General features: G+C 43.4%; 1 protein-coding gene across 3 annotated transcripts in view; it reads left to right on the top strand.

The window, feature by feature from the left end:
• Window positions 1–721: 721 nt before the first annotated feature.
• Window positions 722–21,472, top strand: part of C8H10orf67 (chromosome 8 C10orf67 homolog) — a 162,276-nt gene continuing 141,525 nt past the window's right edge. Inside the window, exons 1-2 of one of the 3 annotated variants that reach the window (XM_054436315.1) lie at window positions 722–950; window positions 12,387–12,507. In XM_054436315.1, the coding sequence (XP_054292290.1) occupies window positions 742–950; window positions 12,387–12,507 (330 nt within the window). In that variant the 5' untranslated portion in view covers window positions 722–741. Of the gene's footprint in view, window positions 951–1,499; window positions 1,646–12,386; window positions 12,508–21,472 lie in introns of those variants that run through there. The other 2 variants (XM_054436314.2, XM_063669644.1) reach the window with 2 other exon arrangements.

Raw genomic sequence — 21,472 nt, 5'->3', positions numbered from 1 at the left:
TCCTGTTTTGAGCTTCTAAATCCAGCTAAGTTCTTTTCACTTATTGTTACAAGACAGAGAAGAGGCCGGGCTCTGTGGCTCACGCCTGTTATCTAGCACTTTGGGAGGCCGAGGCAGGCAGATTGCCTGAGCTCAGGAGTTAGACCAGCCTGAGCAACGCGGTGAAACTCCGTCTCTACTAAAAATACAAAAAATTAGCCGGGCTTGGTGCTGCGTGCCTGTAGTCCCAGCTACTCGGGAGGCTGAGGTTGCAGTGAGCCGAGATCGCGCCACTGCACTCCAGCCTGGGCGACAGAGCGAGACCCCGGCTCCAAAAAATAATAATAACAATGAGAGAGAAGAAAAAACTCATTTTTCTGTAGATAATATATTGAAATGCAGATGTAGTATAGACAGTTCTAAACCAGACAATGACATTTTAAAAAGAAATTTAGCCAGTGTTTACAGAACAACAATGGCAATGACATACTGATATCAGAATAGGTGTGTCCTATTAGTTGACAATGAATGATACATAATTTAAAACTAAGGATGACAACAGTTTCACTATAAACTCTTATTATTGTAGAAACCTGGTAAAATTGAATTCCACACTAGATGGTATAGTTTAAGACTTAACGCCTCATATTCTGACCTCATTAAATAGAAATCTGTTTAATCTCTGCAAGGAAATATTTTGTCCAGGAACGCCTACGTTTGTGGCAGGTGGAGACAGCTTATTAGGCAGCCTGCTCTCCTCTTATGATGGCCTTGGTCCGGGATCGCAGGGCTCATTATGTCATGAGCATAGTTATTAGATGGGTTCACTGTTTTTCCTCCTCCTTGAGGGGGACCTTTGGCACACGCTGGGAGGCCGTGAAAGCCAAGGCCACCGAGCTGCGGGTCTGGTGCGCGCATAGGAAGCGAGAAGCTCGGGAATCCAAGCCCCCGCAAATGCGCGGGTCCACGAGGTAGGCTGAGCTCCGCGCCTGGGTAGAGGAGGAAGCGAGCAGGGTCCAGGGGCGTGGCGGGAGGCTGAAGGGTTATTTACAGGGGTGCAGCTTTCCTCTGGGGTATCGCAGCAGCCGCCAGGCTGTGGGCGCCTTGTGGGGAAGCCTTGAGGCAGGCGGGACAGTGGAAGCGCAGCGGGGTGGCTCGGGAGCCCGCCCCGCCTCCTCCTCCCCCTCTCCACTCCCCTCCTCCCGCGCGAGCTCCCTCCCCATCCTCCTTTCCATCTCTTCCCCCTTCCCCCACTCCTTCCCCCTCTTCCTTCCCTCCACACCTCCTTTCCTTTCCCTCTCCCCTTCCCTTCCCTTCCCCCTCCTCCCCCTCATCCCCCACCCTATCCTCTTGCCAACCTTCTCCCTATCCCCCTCCTCCCCATCTCCTTCCCCCTTCCCCTCCCCACCCCGTTCCCCACCCGCCTCCACTCGCGGCCCTCCCCGGCCCCCGCCCACGGATTCCCGCGCATCGCCGGTTCCCTGGGAGTCGCCATGGCAACGGACGCCGGGTTCCCGACTCCGACTCCCGCGAGCGAGCGGCTCCGCGCGAGGCGCACGTCCCGGGCTGCGATGGCGAACTGGGGCAACTCGCTTGAGACAGAGGAGTGCCGGAAGATCATGGAGGGCCTCGAGGCTTCTATTGAACAATTCCAGTTCAACCCCAGGTGACCGGCGGGAGAGGCAGCCCCCGCCTGCCCGCTCCGGAGCCCTCGCGCCCGGGCCCTCGCTCAACGCCTTTCCAGGCCCCTTCCTCCAGCCGCTGGGCTTCAGTTTTTTGTTTGTTTTTCGAGGGGATCACTGTCCGAAAAGAGCTGCAGTTTTCACTTCTTCAAGTGTATAGCTGGACACTAAGAGCACGGACTCTGGAGCCAGACTGCCCGGATTCCAGAATCTTGGCGACCCTCTCACAGGGGCCGTGAGTTAGGCGACCGACTGCTCTGTGCCTCAGTTTTCTCAGCGGGAAATAATCGTTCATGAATGATGAAGAGTAGTGCTTGCTTCATAGATCATAGTGAATATTAAATGAGCTAATCTAGGACACAGTATCCGTCTTAGTCCCCGCGGGCTGCTGTAACAAAACAACATAGGCTGGGTGGCTTATAAGCAACAGGAATTTATTTCTCCCAGTTCTGGAGGCTGGGAAGCCCACTGGCAGATTCCGGGTCTGATGAGGGTCCCTTCTGCACAGACAGTACCTCCTGGCTGTGTCTTCACATGGTGCAACGGGCAAGGGAGTTTTCCCCCACATCCCCCACACCCAATCCCACCCTGCTTTTAGAAGGGCACTAATCCCATTTATGGGGCTCCACTTTCATGACCTAGTCACCTCCAAAGTCCACACCTGCTAATATCGTCATCTTGGGGGTTAGGATTTCAACATGAATTTTCAGAAGACACAAACACTCAGACCGTAGCAGAATCATAGAAGTGTTTGCCCATGTCATTGTTTGCTATTCCTTGATCCTTGTTTAAAACCCCTCCCTTTCATACTCCTTTGCCCCCAGTGTTCTAGCTTTGTTGTTTACTTGGATAATGTAGAGCTGATGTTTCTGGGAAAATGCAAATTTCTTTCTAAAAACCTTTTCAAATCAGTAGGTAGCCAGAATTAGCTTAGCTGCTATGGGAGAACTTACCGTTGTATAAGGCAGGGGCCTCATGGTGCCAGGTGGGCTGGCTTAGGGGCAAGCCCCTCACACAGACGCAGCTCCAGGGTGAGAAGAAGGGACCACAGGTGTCCTAGCCCAGCAGTGGGACTGACCCAGTGAGGCAGTGCTCCTGGGCTCGGCTTCCCCAGCTTCACTGTATTCAATGGGTACGTTTGTTAAAATGGGTCAGGGTGCACGGGACCTGGTCTAGTGGTGGTTGTGAATAGCATTTATCAGAGGCAGCATGTGGTAAACACCAGAGGCACACAGCGTCTACCATGTTCTAGTGTTTGCTGTTAGGAATGGTGTCCTGCCCTCGACTCCTTGGCATTCCATGGTGGGGTAGCTCCCAAAAAAAAATGCACCTGCTGGGCTCAAGGGCAGACCGATGGTGCCAGGTGCTCATTGACTGAACAAAAGAACCACTGATGCCCATATTCATTTCTCTTCACCCAAAGTACTAGGGTGACTGAGCCGGTGCCTGGGTGTGAATGAGAGAGGCTCAGGTGCTGAACGTGGTCTACAAAGCAGACGAAAGCCCGGCCTTTGTGGAGTTTGCATCCTAGTGAGGAGCTGATGATGAACTAGATAAACAAGTAAACTATATAATAAGTTAGATAGTGGTTAGTGATAAGGAAGAAACCTAACACGGGAAGGTAGAAGAGGAAAGTGAGTGAGTGTGTGAGTGTGTGTGTGGCAAGTGGGGAGGGAGCTGTGATTTAATTTTTTTTTTTTTTTTTTGAGTCAGGATCTCACTCTGTCACCCAGGCTGGAGTGTAGTGGCACGATCATGGCTCAGTGCAGCCTTGAACTCCTGGAGTCAAGTGATCCCTCCACCTCAGCCTCCTGAGTAGCTGAGACGACAAGCACGCCCCAGCCTGCCTGGCTAATTTTTTTTTAATACAGGGTCTTGCTGTGTTGCCCAGGCTGGTCTCAAACTCCTGGGCTCAAGCAGTCCTCCAGCCTCGGCCTCCCAAAGTGCTGGGATTACAGGCATAAGCCACCATGCCCGGCCTGGATTGCAGATTTTAGAAATGGTGATCCGGGAAGTCTTCACTGAGAAAATGATATTGGGGTGAAGACTTGCAGGCTTGAGGGGGGAGCCCTAAGGATCTATTCAGAGTACCAGTGTTCCAGGCAGAGAGAGCACTGGGTAGAAAGACGGTGCCTGGATGTCCTAGGAGCAGCAAGGAGGCCAGTGTGGCTGGAGCAGAGAGGGAGAATAGTGGAGGTGAAGTCAGAGGGAAGGGGGTCAGTGCCTGTGGCGAGGGACTTTAGACTACCGTAAGGACTTCAGCTTTTACTTTGAGATGGGAAGCCATGAGGGGATTGGGAAAGAGGAGTGACATGATTTGATTTATCCTTCAATGGGATTACTCTGACTGCTGTTTTGATAATAGACTATAGTGAGGACGAGGGCAGAAACAAGGAAACAGGAGACTATTACAATATTCCTCGTGGAAGATTACTGTGGGGTAGCAGTGGTTGGAGGTCCGGAGAGACCTTGATGAACAGGTAGAATGGAATTGCCAGTAACCCGGATGGGGAAGATAATGAGATGAACAGGTCTGAAGGGAATATCATAAGCTTACTTCTGGTCATGATATGTCAGCAGTGACTATTAGACATCCATTTAGGCTGTTAAGTAGGTAGTTGATTAGATGAGTCTGAAGTTAAGAAGAGAGTTCAGCTCAGCTATATCAGTTTGGAAATAATTAGCACAAAGATGGTGTCTTAAGCTGAGAGCCTTGGTGACATCAGCCAGGAAGTGAGTGTAGTTAGAGAAGTTTATGAGCCATGGAGCACATCAAAGTTCTGTGTTCTTTGAAGAGGAATAAAAGGAAGCAATATTCTTATTTAGCACTGAGAAATATGCCACAGTGAAAGTTTAGCACACCTAATGCTGTCTTCATTGACTGATTTATTAATAAGCATTTGTAAGATGGACAATTCTGGGATTCAGTGAGAAGAGTCATTGCATTTTATTAATACATATTTGTAGGTCTGTTTTCCAAAATCAATTAGGACGTTAATTTTGTATGTAACTTATTTTAAAAAACAATTATCTTCCCCAAATTCTGTTTTATGCATAACCACCAACTTATTATTCAGAAATAGAATTGCTGAGACTATAAATAAAGACTGTGTAGGAACCATTTAGCTAATTTGTTGTGATGTGGGTTTCCACTCTAGGCAGCAGGGTTGTTAGCTAAAATTAGAGACATTTGGAATTTGAAGGGACACTGAAGAATAAATCTTCCTCATTCAGTTAGATTCTGAATGAGCTGGATCTTTTTGAGTCAGTCACATAAAGAGTTAGGACTGGTGAAACCGGATAGTCATGGGCTTATCCTCATCAGGGATTTAGAAGAAGAATTTGCCATTTCCAGCTGCCCCTCTGTCGTCCAGGCTGGAGTGCAGTGTTACGGTCACAGCTCACTGCAGCCTCTGACCCCTGAGCTCAAGGGATCTTCTCACTTCAGCCTCCTGACTAGGTGGAGCCACAGGTGTGTGCCACATGCCCAGCTAATTTTTTTTTTTTCTTGTATTTTTGTAGAGACGGGGCTTCACCACGTTGCCCAAGCTGGTCTCAAATTCCTAAGCTCAAGCAGTCTGCCCGCCTTAGCCTCCCAAAGTGCTGGCGTGAGCCACCGCACCCAGCCTGGACCTGATTTTAAAATATCATATTGTATTATTGTAATATTATGGCACCAGAAGGATTACCTGAAAACATAATTTCAAGTTTCTAAATCATATCCTGAAAAAAATTGGTAAAAACTATTCACACTCCGTAAACCACCCATGATAGGTCTTTTGCTTGAAATGGGAAGGAACAGAAGAACATACGTGTTCATGCTTCATGAAAAATGTGGCTGAATAGTAAAAAGGAGCTGCTTAGCACTGGGTAGGGTAAAGGATTGCATTTCTAGACTGGAAAAGTGAATCACTGATATCTGTTAAATGTGCAGCAGTGTAGACTATACAGAAACAGAGTTAGTTCCCATGGCTGTTTATATTTACTATATTGATGTAGCACTCGGGGTCCAGACAGGAGGCAGAAACCTCACTGCTAATTTGAACAGGGACTATTTCCTGTTCTCTGTTAAATAGTAAGTAAGAAGGATTTTTAACTAGTAAAAGGCAGTAAGGTGGTAAAAGAAGACTCTAGGCAATACAGTGATAGCAAACACAAAAAGCAGCTATGACCTCCAGGTCTGAGGAAGAGGAAACAGGGCAGGAACTAAGGAGTTAGAAGACCCGCCCTCAAAGGCTGAGATTAGGAATGATACCTCTTTGGAGAAGACATGGTGGGAGAGAAACTTGCCAGAGGGTGTGACAACTGCTGGTCTGCAGGGATGGCTTGCCCAGTGGCTGCAAAATTTGCTGAAAGGTACAGACAGGTCAAAGTTCCTTACCTAGCTGCGAGATCCAAATCTTCATTCCTGGAAGTCCTGACTTTTAAAAGTTCTGCCTTTTTTTTTTTTTTTTTTTTTTGGCTGCCTTTTTTCCATTAATCTTTACTACTGGGCACGGAAACACTAAGAGGCACCCCAAAGAATCCTCTGGATTCCAGACAGAGTTCTCCTTGACTCCGTTGTTCACCAGCAACCCAATTGCCCCTGGGTATTCAGAATCAATCAGTTTAGCCAGTAGAGTGACTCCCTTTTCTGCCTTTGTTTCAGCAGCATAAGGATCACAAAGTGACCAGTCATCAGTGTCATCTAATTCAATAGAATTTCTGTTATGTTTTCTGGTGGAAACATTCTTCCCTTGTGAACTAAGACTTCCAAACCAGCAGATCCTAAAGTTGCAGAGACAGGAAACTATAATTTTGGGCGTGAGTTATTAGGCATAAGAGTGAGAGGTGTCTCTTCATTCTTGGACCTATGACTATAGGAGAGATAGCACCATATACTGTTTCAAAGCATATACTGCGTCCTGTGAGACAGAACCGCATTCTTTCATGGATTTCTTCTCCCAAATATTGCCGGCAGTACAGGTGTGTGCCACCATGCCCAGCTAATTTTATTTTTATTTTTATTTTTATTTTTTTGTAGAGACAGGGTCTTACTATGTTGCCCAGGCTATTCCTGAACTCCTGGGCTCAAGCGATCTTCCCGCCTCGGCCTCCCAAAGTGCTGGGATTGCAGGCGTGAACCACTGTGCCTGGCGTTAAATGAATCTTCAATAAGCTATTTGACCTTTCTATTAGGCCAGCCACTTCTGGGTGATGGGTTATATGATAAGATCACTGAATTCCATGGGCATAAATCCATTGCTGCCTGTCTTTTGCTGTGAAATGAGTTCCTTGATGGGAAGTGATGCTGTGAGAATACCATGATGATGGATAAGATGTTCTGTAAGTTCATGCTTGGTGGTTCTGGCCAGTGCAGTATAGTCAGGGAATGCAAATCCATATCCAAAATAAATGTGTGTTCCGGTGAGGATGATGGAAGAGGTTCAGTGCTATCAACCTGTCGCTAGGTGGCTGGCTATTCCCTCTGGTTCATGCTGCCATATTGGGAGCTCAGTATTGATCTCTGCTGTTGACTAGTTAGGCACTCAGCACCTGTGGTAGCCAGGCCAGCCTTGGTAAGGGGAAAACCACGTTGTTGAACTCCATCCCTGACACCATGGCCATTTTGTTCAAGGGCCATCAAGCAAGCAGGGGTGGCTGCAAAAGGAAACTGAACGATATCCACAGAGTGTGTCATTTTGCCTAATTATTTAACTACTTTCTCTGCAGTGGATTCCCTTGGGTGGGCATTCAGATGCCACACAAACACCTTTACAATTTGTGCCCATTTTCAAAGGCTCATCCACAGAACTCTTCCCAGACATTCTTGACATCCATCTCTCAATCTGTTCCTTCCAAGTTCCTGACCATCCTGCTAACTCTTTAGCAGCTGCCCATAAATTAATATCAATATGTAATTCTGGCCATCCCTCATCCGGAAAAAGTAGACAACCAAATATACTGCTTTCAGTTTATTCAGTGAGAGGATTTTCCTTCATGATTGCCATTCAGGGTCACTTCTGAGTGTGGCTGTGAGACTGCAGGTAACTACCAGCTGGTGAGGAACCCATCTGTGAATCAGGCTTGAGGTTTTTTCCCTCAGTTACCTGGTCATAAAGAACTTCTTGGGTTGGGTTCTCAGGGCTTCAACTTTAGTAGGCATGGTTCAATTTTTCCCCTCATTAACCTTGACCTTGTTGAGTTGGTGCCTACCAAGGTCCTCTATTTTAAATTTACCATTCTTTTCTTGGAATAAATTACTATTTTCTAGGTATTACAATTTCCTTTTTTCTAAAACTTATTCTAACCAGCCATGGTCACCAATGATGACTCCTCTCTTTTATTTTTATTTATTTTTATTTTTTGAGGCAGGATCTCACTCTGTCATCCAAGCTGAAGTGCAGTGACACAATCCAAGCTCATTGCAGCATTAACCTCCCAGGCTCAGGTGATCTTCCCACCTCAGCCTCCCAAGTAGCTGGGACTACAGGTGTGTGCCACCACACCTGGCTAATTTCTGTATTTTTTGTAGAGACAAGGTCTTGCCATGTTGGCCAGGCTGGTCTCGAACTCCTAAGCTCAAGTGACCCACCCACCTCAGCCTCCCAAAGTGCTGGGGTTACAGGTGTGAGCCACTACACCCAGCTTGATGACTCCTATCTTAATGTCACCTTTATGATAACTGCCACATGGTAATTCTCTGCTTTTTTCTATATTTTTCTACATTTGTTAGAGCTTCCCATTCTCATTTATTTGTTCATTCATTCATTCATTCATATCAGTATGGATTGATAGATTCCTATTTTATTCAATGGGTTATAATCTGATGCTTTCATTATTTATTTTGATGCTTAAATTGTCTTATATATGGCTAGTGGGTGTTTCTTCAATCTAGTTTCTTCATCATTTTTACATTTTCCCATCATCTTTTAAGCATTTCTTCACTTTATGGCAAACAAAATATTCCAGGCTCATTTTATACTTTTGCTTTTATGTAATTTTATATACTTTTATTCCAGGCTTGGAATGAACCATTTTTTCAAGGAGACTTCATTTCTTTTAGTGGAGGATGGTTTTTAGAAACCAACATCTAGGGCCGGGAGCAGTGGCTCACACTTGTAATCCCAGCACTTTGGGAGGCCGAGGCAGGTGGATCACTGAGGCCAGGAGTTTGAGACCAGCCTGGCCAACATGGGGAGACTTCATCTCTACTAAAAATACAAAATTAGTCAGGTGTGATGGTCCACACCTGTAATCCCAGCCACTTCGGAGACTGAGGCATGAGAATCACTTGAACCCAGGAGGCGGAGATTGCAGTGAGCTGAGATCACACCGCTGCACTCCAGCCTGAGTGACAAAGCAAGACTCTGTCTCAAAAAATATATTGAAAAAAAAAGGAGAAGAAAGAAAAGAAACCAACATCTGAGTGTTAGATGTGCTCATCACTACTGGAGTGCCATTCTTCTAGGCCCTCTCATTGGACAGAACTAGAAACAGATATGTATAAATATATGCACATATATATGATATATGTTCACATATATATGTGCACACATATATGCACCTACAACTATTTATATATCTATGTATCTATATTTATAAAAGCACGCATTCATACCAATTCTTCCCATTCCATTCCATTGTCTCAGAGACCTTTCTAGTCTACTCTTTCCCTATGTTTGTAAATATCTTTCCTAGAACTGAAAAACTTGACTTCTGTCATTTTGAGAACATTTACTTACTCATTCAGTGTATCCAGTCTCCCACTATTGTGGTCCTCTCCTCTGTGTGCCACCTCTGTGCTGCTGCCCCTGTTCCCCCAACTGACCCACATTCTTAGCCACCAGGCTTGCTGTTCTTCTATGCATGACTCCCAATTTTCTTTATGGCCCCATGTCATTGACCACCATGCTGATTCCTTCACCCTGAGAAGGGAAGAGAATGGAAGGCAAAAGAAGGTAGAAAAGAAAGTGAGAAAGTGGTTACATATGATTTTGATAGGTATAACTTTGGGGAGACTGAATCCTAGGCTGAAGGTACTGTTAAAGTACAGATGTATTTGGGGGAACATTTAACTAGCAGATACGTGACACATGAGTAAGTTACACAGAGTGTATGTAATGAGAAATGAGGCTCATCACTACCTCAGAATATATAGCATATTTTTATTTACTTGTTTACTGTAATTAGTATATGGAAAGTTGAAAATTTTGTGGGATTAACTGAAGATCTTTATTTTGAATATCAAGGAGTTTTCACATTAAATGGCCTTTTTTAGTTGATATTGCTCTGCTTTAATAGTTTTTTCCAAATATGACGAAAAAACTATGACATTTCAAAACATCGGAGTGACAGTAGAAACCACCACCACTGCAGTACTAATAATGAGTATCATTTCTTGAGGGCTTACTGTTGTATCAAGGTTCATTCAAAATAATTCTAAGTATTAACACACTAAATTCTCAAAGTAAGTCTATGAAATGGGGACTATTATTTTCCATAAGAGGAAACTAAGGCACAGAAAGGTTTAGTAATTTATCTATTGTCACGTAGCTAGAGTACCAGTCACGATGCTTTCAGCTACAGTTGACAGAAACTACCAACAATTGGTGTACTTACTCTAGGACATTACAGGGAGACTGGAGGTATGACAAGTTTCAGAGCTAATTGAGTCAATGGCCGAGCAAAGTCATCAGTCAAATTTATTTCCGTCTTTTTTTTTTTTTTTTTTTTTTTTGAGACAGAATCTTGCTCTGTCACCCAGGCTGGAGTGCAGTGGTGCGATCTCAGCTCACTGCAGCCTCTGCCTCCCAGGTTCAAGTGATTCTTGTCCCTCAGCCTCCTGAGTAGCTGGGATTACAGGCACGTGCCACCACACCCGGCTAATTTTGTATTTTTAGTCGAGATGGGGTTTCGCCATATTGGCCAGGCTGATCTCAGACTTCTGACCTCAAGTGCTCCTCCTGCCTTGGCCTCCCGGAGTGCTGGGATTATAGGCATGAGCCACTGCGCCCAACCTATTTCCATCTTTTTTGAAAGCTCATCATCTATGCCCTGGCTGGCCCCCCTTGTGGTCACCTAGTGACTGTGCCAGTTCTTGGCATTACTTCCACCCTTGGCAATGTCCAGAGTCAAAGAAGAAACCTCTCCTCTGGTGCCCCCTTTGTAGGAGTCTAAAAAGCTTTCTTACTAGCCCCCAACAGACCCTTCCTAATGTCTCCCTCTTCAGACCTGGGTTCTACACCCATCCCTGGACACCCACTGCCAAGGAGAGTGGGATAACTGTGATGGGCTTAGCCCAGCTTGGAGTTATACTTGGCACGGTGGATATGGTCAACTTCATCTGAGTTCTGTGCGGGACATATCTGAGGTTTGGCCAGCATGCGAGAAGACGGGAGTTGCCGTGGGGTGCCCCGCATGGGGGTATGCTCTCGTCAGCAGAAGAGATGGGATAGAAGCACAGACATTCTGCCTTTGGCACCTACACTGAGAAGTCTGATAATTCTACTTGGGCTTTTGTGGTTCTCTTATTTTAGCTGACATTTTAGAAACAGTTGTGGTAAGTTTGATCAAATTGACAGAGTACATCCAGAAAATTGCCTTCTTAATGCTGTTTGAGATGCCTGTCCTTAGAAATCTGTAGAAGGAATTTACAAACACTTGTTCCTGGCCTATTCACATTTTTCAAGAATAATGCTTGAAAATCAAATACAGGAAGGTGGTATGATCATCTTAAAGAAGCAATTCTCAAACTTTTTGGTTTCAAGACCTCTCTAGAGTATTAAAAAATTATTGGCACCCTCAAAGAGATTTAGTTCATGTTGGTCCTATCTATTGATAGTTGCCAGATTGGAAATTTAAAAGAAGAAAATTAAAATATATTGATTCACTCAAAATAAGGATAAATCAGGTATGTGTTAATAGAAATACCATGTTTTGTTTATTTTATTTTATTTTTCTGAAACAGGTTCTCTTTCTGTTGCCCAGGCTGGAGTGTGGTGGTGCTTTCATAGCTCATTGCGGCCTCAACCTCCTGGACTCAAGCAATCCTCCTGCCTCAGCTTCTATAGTAGCTGGAAATAGCATATTTTAAAGAAAAACTAGCTGTATTGTTCTAAAACAAAAACTTTCATGAGAAGAGTGTCACTGTTTTACATTTTTGCAAAGCTTTTCCATGCCTGACTTAATGGAAGAGAGCTGAATTCTCATAGCTGCTTCTGTATAATCTGTAGCCTCTGGAAAACTCCACTGAACATTTGTGAGAGAATGATAGTAAAAAAGACAAATAAAATCTTAATACTATTATAAAATTAATTTGATCTCACAAGTTTTCTAATAGAGTATCCCAGAACCCCAGGGGTCCTCGGCCCATACTTTGAAAACCACTGTCTTAAAGGATTTCTGCTGAATAAGCCTGTGCATAATCTAGAATTATTTCCAGCAGTAGCACAGGCAATAACAGTATGGAAGATATTAAAAGCAGGTATATAAATTGATCATATCTCAGAAAAGTGGAAATCAGATGAGCAACCGTAGAGCAATATGCCTCAGTCCAGGGAATTTGATAATCTCATTATCCTCATTAGCTCCAGATCACAAGAGCTAATTCAGAGGCTTCCTCACCTCACCAACCTCTTAGAATACTTAAAATACGATATGATTTACACAAAAAAATACACACTAACATCTATTTCTAAGAAAATATCTATGACATAAAGCACATTTCATTTCCTTTGTTTTCAGACTTAACATTTCAGATGATTTAAAGATTGGCTTTTTCAGCACAGACCATGCCACTCAAACCGATTCCAGTGAAATACTGTCAGTAAAGGAATTGAGTTCATCTACGCAAAAGTTAGCACAGGTAAATCTGAATTTGTTCTGAAACTTCTGAGATAATTTTTGGCGTTAATTGCCTTCATGTTTCTTTCATAGACAAAAGTGAAATAATTAAAATTTTTAAAATGTTAGCATCTTTGACAAACAGCTGAATGATAGCTGTGCTTTAACAAATTATTAATATAAGCTACTACTTATATTTATGTCATACTTACATATGTTAATTTGTTTAATAAAGTATTTTGTTACTCTGTTGGAAATTCTTTTGACATCTGTGAACATTTTCTATTTATGACACTTTAAAAAATTATCAAACATCTTTGCATATATAATGAATAACTGTGTAACCCACCATCCAGCTTTGTCAAATTTTGACATTTTGTTATATTTTCTTTGAATTTTTTTTTTTTTTTTTTTTTTGAGACAGTGTCTTACTCTGTCACCTGAGTAGAGGTGTGATCATAGCTCACTGTAGCCGCCACCTCCAGGATTCAGGTGATCCTCCCACTTCAGCCTCACAAGTAGCTGGGACTACAAGTGCATGCCACCATGCCCAGCTAATTTTTTGTATGCTTTGTAGAAATGGGATTTTGCCATGTTTTTCAGGCTGCTATTGAACTACTGGGTTCAAGCAATCCACCCACCTCAGCCTCCCAAAGTACTGAGATTACAGGCATGAGCCAGAGTGCCTGGCCTGGATCTTTTTTGATTGTAAAGGAACATAGTATTGCATGTACGTTGGAGATCAAGAGTTATTATTAAAAACCCTAATCAATAAAGCTGTTATGTGAGGTAGCATACCACTACAAATACTCTTGTCTACCTTGATTTTGTTTTTACACTTGGAAGTCGTTCTATATTGACACATAGTTTCCTCATTTATTTCACAAGTACATTACATCACAAAATGTGCATCATATATTTAGCTTTCCATATTGATGGACATTTTGGTCATTTCTAATATTTTACTGTGATGAATAATCCTGCACATACTCATATGCCAGTAAATCTGTGATGTAAATTCTTAAAAGTGGAATTTCTGAGTCAGAGGATGTATGCATTAGTCATTTTGAAGGATATTGCCAAATTGCCCTGCATAGAGATTGTACCAATTTACACTCCCGCTAGTAACTTTTGAGGTTGTCTCTTTTCTACATATTTGCCAATTTATTGTCTTCTTTTATACTTTCAGAAACATTTTATAATTTTATTCTTTTGTAACTAAGTGTGTCCAAATGACCACGTTCTGGTCAGTAGGATTCAGATGGAAATGGTCTGTGGCAGCTCTGGGGAACCTTCTTTGAGACACGGTTCACATGCGCCCTCTGTCACTTCTCCCTTCACTTCTTCCCTCCCTGCTACTTTCCATTCTCCTTCCCTTCTTCACTCCCTACTACTTTCCATTCCCCTTTCCTTCCTTCCCTTTCCCTTTTCCCTTCCCTTCTTCCCTTTCCTTTTTCCCTTCCCCTTCCCTTCTTCCCTTCACTTTCCCTTTTCCCCTTCCTTTCTCCTTCCCTTCTTCCCTCCTCTCCCCTCCCGGTTCCCCTTCCCTCCCCTCCCCATTCCGGTTCCCATCCGGGTTCCCTTCCCTTCCCTTTCCTTCCCGTCCCGGTTCCCTGCCCTTCCCGGTTCCCGTCCTGTTCCTGTCCCGGTTCCCTGCCCTTCCCGGTTCCCGTCCTGTTCCTGTCCCGGTTCCCTGCCCTTCCCGGTTCCCGTCCTGTTCCCGTCCCGGTTTCCCTCCTTACTTTTCCCGGTTCCCTTCTCTTCCCTTCCCGGCTCCCATCCCGCTTCCCTTCCCTTCCCGGTTCCCGTCCTGGTTCCCTTCCCGATTCCTGTCCCTGTTCCCTTCCCGGTTCCCGCCCGGTTCCCTTCCCTTCCCTGTTTCCGTTCTGGTTCCTGTCCTGGTTCCCGTCCCGGTTCTTGTCCCCATTCCCTTCCCCTCCCGTTCTGGTTCCCCCCCGGTTCCCTACCCTTCCCGTCCCAGTTCCCGTCCCGGTCTCCCCTCCCCTTCCTCTTCCTTCCCGGTTTCCCTCCCCTACCCTCCCTTCCCGGTTCTCTTCCCTTCCCTTCCCGGTTCCTGTCCCGGTTCCCTTCCCTTCCCGGTTCTCTTCCCTTCCGGTTCCTGTCTCTGTTGCCGTCCCGGTTTCCTTCCTTTCCCGTCCCGGTTGCCATCGCGGTTCCCATCGGTTCCCATCCCTTCCCTTCCCGGTTCCCGTCCCCCGTCCCTTTCCCTTCACGGTTCCCTTTCCGGTTTCCATCCCGGTTCCCGTCCCTTCCCTTCCCGGTTCCCGTTCCGGTTCACTTCTCTTCCCCATCCCCTCCGTTCCCGGTTCTTATCTAGGTTCCCGTCTGGTTCCCTTTCCGGTCGCCTCCCCTCTCCCCCTTCCCGGTTTCCCTCCCTTTCCTCTACCCTCCCCTCCCCTGCTCTCCAGGTGTCTCCACCCCTCCCCTCCCTTCCCAGTTTCCCTCCCCTTCCCTTCTACCTTCCCTTCCCGGTTCCCATCCCAGTTACCGTCCGGGTTCTTTTCCCTTCCCGGTTCTCCTCCCGCTTCCCTTCTCTTCGCGCGGTTCCCTTCCCTTCCCGGTTCCCATCCTGCTTCCCTTCTCTTCCCAGTTCCCCTCCCGGTTCCCTTCCCTTCCCAGTTCCTGTCCTGGTTTCCCATCCTCGTTCCATTCCCAGTCCCCTTCCCTCCCTTCCCAGTTTCCCTCCCCTTCCCGGTTTCCCTCCCCTTCTTCTCCCGGTTTCCCTTCCCTTCCCAGTTCTTTTCCCTTCCCGTCCCGGTTCCCTTCTTTTTCCCGGTTCCCGTCCCGGTTCCCTTTGCTTCCTTTCCCGGTTCTTGCCCGGGTTCCCTTCCCTCTTCTTCCTGGTGTGTCCGGAGTTGGTTTCCGCCGGTGGGTTCGTGGTCTCCCTGACTTCAAGAATAAAGCCGCAGACTTTCTGGTGAGTGTTACAGCTCTTAAAGATGGCACGGACCCAAAGAGTGAGCAGTAGCAAGGTTTATTGTGAAGAGCAGAAGGACAAAGCTTCCACAGCCTGAAAGGGGACCTGAGGGAGTTGCCACTGCTGGCGGTGGCCAGTTTTTATTCCCTTATTGGCCCCTCCCATGTTCCATTTCTGTCCTATCAGAGTGCCATTTTTTCAGTTCTCCCTGCAGTTGGCTACTTTTAGAATCCTGCTGATTTGTGCGTTTTACAGAGCGCTAATTGGTGCGTTTTACAATCCTCTTGTAAGACCGGAAAGCTCCCCAAGTCCCTACTGGATCCAGGAAGTCCAGCTGGCCTCATCTGTCACTAGTTCCCATCCTGGTTCCCTTCCTAGTTCCTGTCCCGGTTCCTGTCCTGGTTTCCTTCTCTTCCCGTCCAGGTTCCCATCCCAGTTCCCTTCCCTTCCCGGTTCCTGTCCCGGTTCCTGTCCTGGTTCCCTTCCCTTCCCTTCCCTGTTCCAGTCCCGGTTCCCTTCCCTTCCCGGTTCCTGTCTTGGTTCCCCTCCCTTCCTGTCCTGGTTCCCGTCCCAGTCACCTCCCCTCCTATCCCCTCCCCTCCTTTCCCTGTTTCTCTCCCCTCCCCTCTTTTCCCGGTTTCCCTCCCCTCCCCTTTCTTCCTGGTTTCCTTCCCCTTCCCTCCCTTACCAGTTTCCCTCCCCTTCCCTTCCCGGTTTTCCTTCCTTTTTTCCTAGTTTCCTTCCTTTTCTTACTTCTTCTGCTAGAGCATGGATCCTACTGTTTGGACCGTGAGGTTGAAACAGTATACAGCAGAGTAATAAGACGGAAGAATCTTAGATCATTTCACCCATTGATTGCCTAGGTAGATTTCTAGGGAGAGAAATTAACTTATTTCTCATTTATGCTTCTGTTATTTAGATTTTTTTTTTTTTTTTTTTTTTTTTTTGAGACGGAGTCTTGCTCTGTCACCCAGGCTGGAGTGCAGTGGCACGATCTCAGCTCACTGCAACCTCCGCCTCCCAGGTTCACGCCATTCACCTGCCTCAGCCTCCCGAGTAGCTGGGACTACAGGCGCCGGCCACCATGCCCGGCTAATTTTTTATATTTTTAGTAGAGACGGGGTTTCACCTTGTTAGGCAGGATGGTCTCTTATCTCCTGACCTCGTGATCCGTCCGCCTCGGCCTCCCAAAGTGCTGGGATTACAGGCATGAGCTTTATTTTTTGAGACAGGGTCTCGCTCTGTCACGTAGACTGGATTGCAGTGGCAGGATCATAGGTGACAACAGCCTTGACCTCCTGGGCTCGAGTGATCCTCCCACCTCAGCCTACTGAGTAGCTGGGACTACAGGTGTGTGCCACCACAGCTGGCTAATATTTTTTTCTATTTTTTTTGTAGAGACAGAGTCTCAATATGTTGCCCAAGCTGGTCCCAAATCCCTGGCCTCAAGTGATCCTCCTGCCTTGGCCTCCCAAAGTGTTGGGAATACAGGCATGAGCCACTAAACCTGGCTATTTGGATTTTTTGTTATAGCTGAACCAAAATCTGATACAAATGTTAAATCAGATTAAGGATGTCTTCTTCTATTTCTAATTAATAAGAGGCATTTTTAAAAATCATGTATGACTGGGTTTGAATACTTTTCATGGACTTATTGAGATGATCATGCAGTCATATGGCTTTTCTCCTTTATTTGATGATGTGGTAAAATTTGGTTTTTGAATAGTAAACCACCCTTGAATTCCTGAAATAAACCTAACTGGATCATAATATTTCTTTTTGCATTTCTGCATTATTTGCTATTATTTTATTGAGGATTTATTTTCCTCTGTTTTAAGGGAGATTGCCCTATAATTTTTTTCTTTTCTTTTCTTTCTTTCTTTCTTTTTTTTTTTTTTTTTGAGACAGGGTCTTGTTCTGTTGCCCAGGCTGGAGTGCAGTGACAATCATAACTCACTGTGACCTTGAACTCCTGGGATCAAGCAGTCCTCCCACCTCAGCCTCCTGAGTAGCTGGGATTACAGGAGTGCACCACCTTGCCCAACTAATTTTTAAATTTTTGGTAGAGATAGGGTCTTGCTACGTTACCCAGGCTATACTCTATAATACTCTTTTCTTACACTATTGTTGTTCAGTCTTGGTAGCAAGATCACAGTATCCTCATAAAATGAGAAGTGTTCCCTAGTCTATTCTCTGGAATACTTCACATAAGATTGGGAATATCTATTTCTTCAATGTTTGTTAGAACTGGCATGTAAAACTGTGCTTATTTTTATTGCTATTGTTATTTTGTTATGTATATATTCCCGTTTTCTTAAATATTCTGGGTCACTTTTGATGTTATGTTTTTCTATTAAAGTATTTATTTTTGTTAAATCTTCAAATTATTGGCATAATATTTATTGTCTTTTATTATTTTTAGGTATTGTATCTGTAGTTATATTCCTTGTTAAATGTTTAATGTTGTCTGATATTGTCTCCATATCTCCTCTCTTTTTTCTTAGTGACTCTTGGCAGAATTGTCTATTTCATTATTTTTTATTTCAGACACCCAGTTTTAGGGTGTATTAATCCTCTCTGTTGTATCTTTATTTTCTAGTTCATAAATTTATTTCCCTATGTTTATTATTCCTTATTCCTTTCTGTTTACTCTTTCTTTTCTTTTTTGTTTGTTTGTTTGTTTGTTTGTTTATGAGACAGGGTCCACTCTGTTGCCCAGGCTGGAGTGTAGTGGCAGAATCACGGTTCACTACAGCCTTGACCTCCTGGGCTCAAGTGATCCTCCTGCCTCAGCCACTTGAGTAGCTGGAACTACAGGCACATGCCACCACACCTGGCTAATTTTTACAATTTTTTGTAGAGATGGGGTTTCACTATGTTGCCCAGGCTGGCCTCAAACTTCCGAGCTTAAGCGATCCTCCTGCCTCAGCCTCTCAAAGTGTTAGGATTACAGGTGTGAGCCATTGTGTCTGGCTTTTTTTTTTTTTTTTTTTTTAATTTCTTGAGTTGGATCTGGGTATCAATTAGGATAGCATATAGCTCCGTGTTTAGAAAAAACAACTGCATTGGCTTCATAAAATATCAAGAGGTACAGAGTTAGAGAATCCAGAGTTAGTGCAGTAGCTCTCTGATCTGTGTGATGTAGATTCATTTTATCTTTTCACATCTCCACCATTAGTGCCTGACTTTTGTTGCCCTAGTTCTGATCCAGTAGCAAGATGGCTGCTCCCCTTCCAGCTTCCGTGGAAGGAGAATATGGGAAAAGTAGGGAGGAGTGGTAATAGCTATCTTAGGAAAGCAAAAACTTTCCGTAGAAAGCCTTGCCATATGTTTCTTTGGCGTAACTGTATCACATGACCACTTGAACTACAAGGAGCTATAGAGAAGTATTTTAGCTGAGCACATTGCTGCCCCGGACAATGTCATTGTTCCATCAGTAAAGAAGAACCATGATGCCGGATATTAGGCTGACAGCTACCAATGCCTATAGATCGTAGGTTTTGAGGCTTTCTTCTTCTCTTTTATAGGCAGTTAAAACTACAAATTTCCCACTAACTACATTTTTAGCTCCTACAAACTTTGAAATATAGTATTTTTGTTAGTATTTAAATTTAAATACTCGAATTTTTCATTTGTTCATTTCATCTGTATAATAAGAGTTATTAAATTTTCAAAGATGCTTTTTAGAATATTTTTATGTTGCTGATTTTTAACTTCAGTGCTTTTTTGTTGGAGAACGCAGTCCTTGTGAAACAAATTATCTGGTGTTTGTTGCAATTTGTGTTGAGGCTTTGTGTGAGGTCAGTCTTTGTCATTGTGCCATAGATGCAGGAATTTTTTTTTTATTTTCTCCCCCGAGATGGAGTCTTGCCCTGTCACCCAGGCTGGAGTGCAGTGGTGCGATCTCGGCTCACTGCAACCTCCACCTCCCAGGTTCAAGCGATTCTCCTGCCTCAGCCTCCTGAGTAGCTGGGATTACAGGCACACGCCACCACGCCTGGATAATTTTTGTATTTTTAGTAGAGATGGGGTTTCACCATGTTGGCCAGGCTGGTCTCAAACTCCTGACCTCATGATCTGCCCACCTCAGCCCCACAAAGTGCTGAGATTACAGGTGTGAGCCAATGTGCCTGGCCGGGAAATTTAAAAAAAGTCTATATTTATTAATTATTGGATTTATGTATTTTTTCTATACGAAGGCTTTTGCCATATTGTCCATTTTGTTCAATGTTAATTTATCTGTATTAACATTCTTTGGGCTACTATTTACCTGGTAAATCGTTCTCATTTCTACACTGACATTATTTCTGTGTTGTGTCTTAGATATATCTCTTATAAATTGTATATAGTTTTGAAAAATCCGATCTAATAATTTCTTTTAATAGCTAATTTATTCTATTAGTGTTAATTTTGACTACTGATAAATTTGTATTTTCTGCCAACTTCTTTTTTAATTTCTCTTTATCTTATTTTTTCTATACCTCGTTTTTCTCCTTCCCTACTCTCCAATGATTGTATTAACTTTTCCTTAGTTTCTGTTCTCTCCTCTACTAATAATTAACTATTTTATCTTTATTCTTTTAATGATTAATCTCAAATTTGAACATTCAGCATTGACTAGAATTTGTAATTTCTACCATACAGTACAAGAAATGTAGAACCTTTATCTCTAATTGTGTCCTTCTGTCTTTTTTATTATTATTATCAAGTATTTCAGTTGTTTTCTCCTAATATTTTTGCAGTTAACTTTTCATATTGTTTTATGCAATTAATGCTTGTTTAGATTTACTCACATTTACCAATTTCTTTGCTCATCGTTCTTTACCATATCTCAGTACTTCTTTCTGTGCTTAATTTTCATTATTTCTAAAGATCTTTTGATCCTTTGTTCAGCAAGGATTATAGTGTACTTAGCATTAATATTGCACAACTTCATGTAAAACGCAATAACTTTGTAACTGTTTACCACCCTCCCGTCTTTTATGCTGAGTATCATATGTATTGCATCTATTATACGTACATTACAAACTCATGATGTTTGCTTTAAACAGTGCTATAAATTTTAAGCTAATAAGAGGAAAGCTAGTATTTTATATGTACCTAGATATTTACCATTTCTTTTGCTCTTTATTCTTTCCTGAAGATCTAGCTTTCCAGCCCAGATTATTTCTCTTTAGCCCAAAAAACGTTATTTAGCTATTCTCCTACTGTAGGCAAAGAATTTCTGTTTTATTTAAAATGTTTTTACATTGAATATAGAATTCCAGGTTGATGAGTTGTGTTTTGTTTTGTTTTCTCACTTTACAATTGCTCTGTAGGCTTTAATAGTGTCTAAGAAAATAACCATTATTAGTCATTCCAAATGTTATTCCCCTGTATGTAGCTGTTTCTTTTCTGTCTGCTTTCAACATTTTCTTTTAATCTTTGGTTTTCAACAGCTTGATTATTATGTACCTAAGTGTGGTTTTGATGCATTTATCCTGCTTGGATAAATAAATTAAGCATCGACAATCTGCATGTTTCACCAAATTTGGGAGATTTGGAGCCACTAAATATATCTTCAAATATTTGTTCCACCCCACTTTTTCTATCCTCTCCTTCTGCAATTCCAACTACTTGTATGTTAGACTTCTCATTATTAACTCGCAAGTCCCTAAACTGTCCATTCTGTAAAATTTTAAAAATCTTTGTTCTTTCTATTTTTTATTGATACGTCTTCAAGTTCACAGTTTTTTTTCTGCCATCTTTGTTCTTCTGTTAAGTACTTTCAGTGAACTTCGAATTTTGGATATTGTATTTTTCAATTTGGGAATTTGTTTTCTTTATCAAAATTTTCTGTTTGTTGATATTTCCTTTTTTCATTTATTACAGCATGTTTTCCTTTACTTCATCATGCATAGTTATAATAACTGCTTTAACATCTTTGGCAATTCTGACATTTTGGTAATATTGGAACTGGTTTCAACCACCTTTTTTCTTGAGACTGAATCACATTTTCCTGTTTTGTTTTTTTTTATATAATCCAAGTAATTTGGATTATATTGTGGAC

The sequence above is a fragment of the Pongo pygmaeus genome, chromosome 8 (assembly GCF_028885625.2).
Source record: "Pongo pygmaeus isolate AG05252 chromosome 8, NHGRI_mPonPyg2-v2.0_pri, whole genome shotgun sequence".
In the NCBI taxonomy this organism is placed as follows: domain Eukaryota; kingdom Metazoa; phylum Chordata; class Mammalia; order Primates; family Hominidae; genus Pongo; species Pongo pygmaeus.
The sequence above is the reverse complement of the archived record's forward strand: the minus strand, read 5'-3'. Positions and strand labels throughout refer to the sequence as shown.